The sequence below is a fragment of the Pundamilia nyererei genome, unplaced genomic scaffold (genome assembly GCF_000239375.1).
Source record: "Pundamilia nyererei isolate P.nyererei 1_Seehausen unplaced genomic scaffold, PunNye1.0 scaffold00184, whole genome shotgun sequence".
NCBI lineage: Eukaryota > Metazoa > Chordata > Actinopteri > Cichliformes > Cichlidae > Pundamilia > Pundamilia nyererei.
This window is the reverse complement of record NW_005187585.1, coordinates 133,605-141,834: the sequence shown is the minus strand read 5'-3', so window position 1 is coordinate 141,834 and position 8,230 is coordinate 133,605. Positions and strand designations below refer to the sequence as shown.

The 8,230-nt window shown below is 40.3% G+C and overlaps 1 protein-coding gene across 1 annotated transcript in view; it reads left to right on the top strand.

The window, feature by feature from the left end:
• The window catches only part of map2k5 (mitogen-activated protein kinase kinase 5), a 59,479-nt gene that overhangs the window by 22,685 nt on the left and 28,564 nt on the right, over positions 1-8,230 (top strand). Inside the window, exons 13-17 of the mRNA XM_005746822.2 lie at positions 2,630-2,678; positions 2,788-2,861; positions 3,812-3,862; positions 3,970-4,041; positions 5,271-5,300. Coding sequence (XP_005746879.1) covers positions 2,630-2,678; positions 2,788-2,861; positions 3,812-3,862; positions 3,970-4,041; positions 5,271-5,300 — 276 coding nt within the window. The remainder of the gene's footprint in view (positions 1-2,629; positions 2,679-2,787; positions 2,862-3,811; positions 3,863-3,969; positions 4,042-5,270; positions 5,301-8,230) is intronic.

Sequence of the window (8,230 nt, the reverse complement as noted above, 5' to 3'; positions counted from 1 at the left end):
GGGATCGAACCGGCGACCTTCCGGTTACAGATAAGATAAGATAAGCTTTATTATCATTGTAAGCACAAATAAACAACAAAATTGGAGGCACTGCTGATGTTGGTGTATACAGACAGACAAACATAAATAATCATACTTTTCAAATAAAAGAGTAATAAAAATATTCTCTGTACTATCATCAATAGAAATAATAAATAAATAGATAATAATGCTACGGATTGCAGCTTTAATGGCTCCGGTAGGCAGTTGAATAGATGGATATTATAGAGGTATTTTAACTATTGTATTTTGCACTTAAGGTAGATCTTGCATAGAGATCAAACATGAACTTGTTTGTGCATGCGTACCAGAGCATGAAACTTAAGTGATGTCACTCAGTATAATTAAATATTCATATTATTTTAATGCATTATTATGAAAAAATGTTTTTCTGACCACTGTTGATGTCTGGGCTCATCGTCATTCATCAGGATTGGGTATTGATAACATTTTTATATCAATGCCAAATGAATAAATAATATAAAATCCTGCTTGTAAACATGAAACCATCGCTAAAAGCTTGGAGGCTTACCGTTACAATGAATTGGACATTTTGTAACTGTTTCTCAGTCCCACCTGGCTCTCGATTCCCTTTTCTAGTCGGTGGTTTTACCTCTTGAATTTAATTGCCCATGCGTGCGTGGCAGTCACAGTTTCAGTGTGACCTGTTATTTGTTTGCTGCAAACAAAACAGACCTGAGACAAAAACTCATTTAATGTATTAAAGAAATAAAGACAGGAGAACCACAGGTGTGAATTTTTCAATTAGCCCTTATTAGGTGAATGATGGACAAAGTGAGTGTTGTTTTCCTCGTACTCGCCCCGTGCCCGTTTCTCCCTCATGTTCTCCTCTCAGTTAAAACTCACATTTTGATCGTATTTGGCCTTGATGTTGATTAATGCATGCCTCTGTTCCACACTCATTACCCTTCTCCTGTCTCCACCTCCTCTTTTCTGTCTCTCTCCTTTAACTTTGTCCGTAATCAAACAATGACAGCTATTTAGTCAGTGTTAATTCTAATTCACAGCTTTCCTTCCTTTCCACTGTCACAGTTGTTAATTATCACAGAAGGAAAAGCACCCAAGAGGGTGCGAGTGGAGCTGCAGACGCCAGTTGTTGCGCTTGCACCACAACCTTTCAAAGCAGCAGGACTTCAGAGAGCTTTTGTGATTTCTTAATTTATCACAGAGGTTGTTTTGCACGAGTGCTGGATGACGGGAGCCTTGAAGCTAAAATCTGCTGTCACACCCCGTAAATGAAGAAACCTTTATGACTTTAATACTTACTTCTTACTTTTCTAGGTGCCCTAAACTGCCTCCTTCCTAATTCTTCAGCTATTTTCTCTTTTCTCTAGAGAGAAAGTCAGCTTGTTCAGAAAGAGTTTCTTGTGTCTGTATTCACTTCTTGTTGGTTGCTTCCTGATTCTCCTTTTGTCACCAGAGACTTGTAGACATTTTACTCGAATGCACCTCATAATTTTAGCCAATTTGATGTCCATGTTTCCTCAAATGACTTCATAGCTTAACATTGTTGTTGGGATAGACTGTAGAACTTGCCTACAGTATTGTGTAGAAGTCTCCTCCCATTTCTCTGTGTATTGGGAAATAGCAGTTTATTGAAATGTGTGCAAGTATAAACTGGAGTTTGTAAAATTAGAAAGAGTTAAAAGTCAGTATTTTGTGTGAACACCTTTACTCTTAACCACAGCCTGAACTCTCCGAAACCTCTTTTCCACTTGCATCTACTCAGCTCGACTCTACTGGATTCTACTTGGTTTTTAGGGTTTTTCATTAGGTGCTCGTTTTTAAGGTACAAAGTTGGCTGGGGTTGCAAGCGAGCCGAGTCTAGCCAAAAATGTGATATCAACAGACTTCCAGGAAGTGATGTCACTGGATGAGTCATGATAGTGACTCTGTCACAAGAAACAAGCCGAAGCAGAAATAGAGAAGTACTTTTGGGCAGCTCTGTTCCTCACAGTTTAATTATTTGACGAATTCTGTGAAAAGAATTCACTCATAGGAATGGACTGAAAGCACTCAATGAGCCTTTGAGCAACACGCTTTTAAGCCGTTTTACAGATCTAAAAGCCCATTAGACTAGGGAGACAGATATTTCACTGCCTTATTCACCTGCAGGTCTATAATTTAAATGCTCTGTTACTTAAATATGGGAACTAATATTCACTGAAACAAGGCAGCAACTCCATACTTGTCTTTAAAATGATGTAATTCACAAGTTGTTTGGCTAATACCATCACGCCATACTACTCCTTGAGGTTAGTCTGGTACAAACGTGACAGATTGTGCAAGCTGGTCTTAGTTGGATCTGCTGTAATCACCACTTTATTATACAGCGACAGTTACTCTGAAGGAGTCCTTCCATCATGCCGCATGCTGGGATCCTGGAGCCTGTTCACCTGCTGCTAAATTTTGTTTTTTAAAATGTGTCACTTTATAACTGAACTCTTTCAAAACAGAGGTGGCGATAAACCTGAGTTAATGTGAAGTAGTTGTTATTCACCAGGGTGTGCTGGTTACACGCCTCATGCTGTCAGAATTGATAGTTGTTCTCTGCCGCTTGTGTCTCTAGGTAGTCAAAGGCCTGACGTATCTGTGGAGCCTGAAGATACTTCACAGAGGTGAGTAAGGTAGTGCACGGCCTCCGTGTTATTAAAAAAGAGCAGGGTTGATAAAGACAAGCCGCGGTGTGCTGATGTTGCAGTTCTATGAAGCAGTTTGTCTCCACAGATGTCAAGCCTTCCAATATGCTGGTGAACACCCGAGGACGAGTCAAGCTCTGTGACTTTGGTGTCAGCACACAGGTACACTGATTTGTTTGTGCGAGCATGAGTGAGAGAGGAAAAGAGAATGGGAGATAGAGGAGAGAAGAAAAAGAACCGTTGTCTGTGGCTTCAAAAACCTCAGTCCTGTGCTCTCGGCGTGTCTGTGTGCGCGTGCATATGGTCAGCTTGTCAATCACCACATTCATTTTCCAACTCAAGACATCAGCGCTGTCCCAGGGGTCTTCCTCTCACATTAACCCCCCACCTCCATTGTTCTGCAGCCTCTCAGAAAAATCACTTGTTATAATTATGACCCACACACACAACGCCAAGCCTCATTGATATGTATTCAGTAGATTGGGGGAAAGCGTGGGTGACGGACAATGGAGTGCGTGTGTGCAAGTCTGTGTGTGCATCAGTGTGCGTTTTGTAGTGTAATCATCAGGGACAGACCTTCACCGCTCCCCAAAACATCAACCTGAGGTCTGCTTTTTTAACACACATCGCTTCTGTGGTAAATTGTTATTCATTTTTAACCTCCACTTCCTTGCTCAACTCCAAGGTGAATTTACACCCTCACTGACTTGTCTTTTTAACTATATTTTTCTGTTAAAGTCTTTTCCACTCATGTACATGCTTCCTCACTCTTTCACGCTCCAGAGGGCATGCTCACAAAAAAAGGAGAGAAAAAAAACAGCCTTAAGGGAACCGACACTCATTATCACAGTCCTGTCATTGATGGCATGTGCCATTGTGTCCACATGCACAAACTCACTAATGTCTCCTTGTCTCACTCCTGTTCCTTTGTGCGATGGTTTAGTGCAGCCCAAGATATCGACCTGACATGTCAGTAGGTTTACGTAAAGAAACTTCATCCCCCTTGTTTTTCTTTATTCCTTGACATGACCTTAGTTATATCAAGTTATTTATGCTGTGATCATTTTAATACTTTTTATCGTTTACTCACTTAAATGCTGTTTTATTTGCAGCTGGTGAATTCCATCGCCAAAACATACGTGGGAACTAATGCATACATGGCGGTGAGACACCACTTGATTTTATTCTCTGATACTTTTGAATTTGTTTTAATGCAGTTATACGTTGGTCTCTGACTTTGTTTTTACACTTGTTTGTTTTTGCTTCATAGCCGGAAAGGATATCAGGAGAACAGTATGGGATTCATGCAGATGTCTGGAGTGCGGGCATCTCTTTCATGGAGGTATAACAGTTTTTAAGTGACTTTATGATACACTTAACTGTTACATGAGCGGTCCATTTAATGGCGGATTTAGCTGCAGTGTAATTAAAATGTAATGGGTGGTATCGCATGTGTTAAGTCTTGTCTGTTGCTCATTGTGTGTGGAGGTTTATCAGTGTCACTGTTCTTCTCTCCACATAGCATCGATAAAGTGCTTAACTGACAGTGTGTGTTCAAATAACATTTTAATTTCAGCATCCACCTCCCCGGTCTTTTGTCCTCCTGCTGACATTATTGATTCTCCATCTGTTTCTGTCTCCAGCTCTCCTTCAGCACTATAATAAACGATTGTGGCTTCTGCCTCACCTTTGTTGGTCAATAAATTTGATATCATTACAATTATAACTATAATGGAGTTTGCAGTGATGTCAAACTTATTGACGTAAGTTTGCGTGATTAAGACATATAGTCGTTTTATAAGAGTCTGGTCTCTTTGTTTCTAGCTGTGGACGTGCGCATTAAGCCAAATGAATTGGGTTGCAGTCCTGCTCCCATCTTTACTAGTTAGTCTGTTTATGTTGAAGGAAAGAGCTGAGCATTTTGACAATTTAATAAAGTAATGTTGCCAATAAGCTGCCCTTGACCAAGATGAAAAATGTCCACCCCCAAGTGGATTGCAAAATGTCAGGGAGAGCTGACACCCAACACCCCAGTGAAAACAACACACACACATATTATACGCAACTGCCCTCCAATGGTGTCCCCCTTCTCTTTATCCCTCTATTCTGTTCTCTGCAGGTGGTAATTGTGCGTGTGGGGGGGTTATTAACTAATGGCTGATGTTGTTTGATGAGGAAGTGTTATCAGCAGGTGGGCACTAAGCTTACCTCAAAGACTGAAAGTCTCAAGTTCTGCACGCTCGAGTAGCTTCAGCTGCATTTTGCTTCCTTGTCTACACTTGAGATTTTATGCTATTAAGACACTGCTGATGGCAAGGTGTTTGTACAGTAACACATAATGATGGATACCCTATCATTGCCCTTCACAGTCTATCTGAATGCAGTCCTGTAGTCATACAGGAAGTTTTACCTTTGTGAAGTTTCATTTGTCAGAAAAAGTATTGCTGTGTGTTTTTGGTTGCATTTTAATCTGAGACTCTCACGCAGGACTTCTTAGATGGATGGATAAAACTAAATTTGTTTATTGTCAGATATACTTGAGAATTAATTGTTATCATCTTGTCTATACAGCTGGCGCTTGGCATGTTCCCGTATCCACAGGTAAGGGCTTTTTTTTTAATGGATTATGGCACTGATGAATAAATGCTGGGAGTTTTGATCTGCTTCAAATGATTTTTCTGGAAGGAGTTCCTGTTGGATGTTTATTCTTGTAATAGTTTTCTTGATAGATAACAGTTTCTCTTCTTGAAATAATTTAGTATGTTAAGACAAAATAAGAAACAAAGAAAAATTGCAAACAACCTGAAGACCGCTCGGCACTGTGCTGATTAGGCTTGTTGTTGGCCAGCTTCTCCCACCCAATTCTAAACTGCTGGATAATTTTCTCTTTATTTTTTTAATTGTAGTTTTCTATTTATAGGAGAAAACTGGAATCATAACCCCCGGGAAACTGATTTCCTCTTGTTATCAATTCATCTAGATCAGTTTTTGATTTACAGTTTCAAGTGTATGAACTGCTTTTTGGGCTTATTTTTTTCCCCTCATTACACTAAGTTAAAATCCTGCTCAAATGTAATTGCTACAGAAGTGGCTTCCCAATCCCATCAAGTCTTAATTAGCCCTTTTAAGATGGGTTTATCTCACTAATCCCTAGCTGAGCAATCTCAATCTGGTTACCTCAGGTTACCTCCTGGCTGTCCACCTTTACAAAATTTGAAGGGGCAGGTCTTATTTAGGAAAATTTGTTTCTGAAGTTAGACTGATTGTGTGAGAGTATTAGTTATTTATAGATGAGCTGGGATTTTCCATTTCTGCCTGTCAGTGCATTTGACAAAAAGTCTTACACGGTGAATCAGTTATTTTATTTTTTTAATGGTTTGTTGTGTGCAACAGTTGGACTGCTCTGTTAGTCAAAACGCGCTTGAAAATAAGTGATTTAAAAGGCAGACTGTTTGGTAACTGCTGCACCATCTGCCCATGGATTGGCGAGTTACTGATTATTTTCAGGAACGCCAGTTATCCTTCCCGAGGACAGGAGACATTCAATAAATGAACGAGCCGGACAGCTTTTATAAGGCTTAAAAATCTCAGGATGTATGCATGAAAATGTGCTCTTGTATGCCATTGGTCTTTTGGCTGATAATGTCCATTGCCTCTGTTTAATGATGTTCTCCAGTAAAAGCCATTTGTCATGTGTTTTGACAGGAATTTATTCAGCACCTCTTTTTGTGCTTTCACAGTAAACATCTGTCTGCGAGACTGATTAGAGTCGCGATGTAGCTCTTGACTTGTTTTCGGCGTCGATCGTTAATTCTTAAGTACGATGAAAAGCAAGTGCAGGAAAGCAAAGGTGTAGATCGTGTAGTAACGTAAATGTCATACAGTGATCGATCTGTGCGCCTGTAGCCTTGGGTGTGTCTGATTTGCGCGCTCTCCTCTCTTCATTTGATTCCGTCATTATCATGTTAATCGCTAATGTACGAGAGGCACTTTAGTCCTCCCTCGTTGATATAAAAGGGGTGGACAAAATAGAAACACCTCTCTGTTTTTGGTAAGGCTCTCTACCATCACGCAGCTTTCCTCATCTCGGTGTTAATTTTCCCCTAACTCCATATGGCACTGCAGACAGTTCACCTGCAGGCTGTAGCAGAGCAGTGTGGCGAGAGCGCTCGGATCCAGCTCGTCAGGCGCAGCCTGCCAAAGTCCTCGGGCCTAAGCTGTCATTTTTGCAGACGCTGGCACAGCTGTCTGTGCAAAACCCCCTGCTACACTTCACAGAGAACATTTTAGCACAGGCTCAGAAAGAAGTTGTAGAAGATTAAAAGAGGGAGGAAAAATTAGAAGAAAATCTGTGGCGTCTGAATTTTTACTTAGTGAAAAATGCTGGATGACTTATTAAAGCGGTGTGGCGTTTAGATTTCACCCTTTGAAGGAAGTAAAGGAAGGGAGCGTGTGCGCGTTCCACTTGCTTTTATTTGTCGGACGTTGTTTAGTTAATGGATTATCCTCCATTCATTGTTGTGTGAGTGTGTATGCATGCACAGTGGAGTCATCACCTCATGTTTGTCATGATTAGAGATTGTCTCTTTAATTCCACTTCACCACATGTCGGGATTCATTTGCATTCTTTGTCAGGAGTTAATGGAGTTTTGCACGGCTCGCTCTGAAAGTCTTTGAAGACACCAGACCTGATGTGATGTGTATACAGCCGCCAGCAGTATTGTATCTGATTGATTTGTTGTCTTTTTTGCTTGCTTTATGCTTGCTTTTGTTTCTCTTCATTTTGTCATGTTTTTTTTTCTCCCCCCCCTCAAATTTGAATGGATTTGTGGATGAAATGCCGTGTCAATCTTTAGTGTGTCTGTTTCAGGAACTTTCATTACACGTCAGCGCATCCATCAGAGAGTATAGATGCTTTCCTTTTGTTGCTTTGTTTTTTCACTCTGAAATGAAACGGAGAGGAAATGGTATCTGTTCCCACAGTGTAGTGTGTGTTGTAAACAATGTTTGCTGTAATTTTTTAGCTCGCTACAGCAAATCCAAACTGCTGCATACTTTGTTCGATCACGTGTCCTCCGTCAGCAAGCTAGTTAACATATTGTTTCAATAGATAAGTAATCAATATGTGAAGTCTTAACATATTACAGGACCTTTTGTTTATTGCAGTGCTAATTATTGTCGCTTGCACATTTTTGGACGTTTCGCTTACAACTCATTTTGGCTCATCTGTGCAGCCGAAAACTGATTTTAATGATCTGTTGTCTTGACTTGATAGCGCTTCCTTTAATCAATCACGTTGCAAATCTAAATTTAACACTTAGAGAATCTAATTTGAGCAGTATTCCTGTGGCTAAGGATGAAAGGCTGGCAGCTGAAGGAGAACAGAGATGAGCTGCTTTCATTGCATGATGTTTCATAGCCTTCATTTTCAGGGAAACGCATCTCAAGCTAATGCAACAGCATGCTTGTTGTTGACCTAACAGCTACGAAAACAGAGGTGCGGACCTCTCATTTTTATATATATATATATA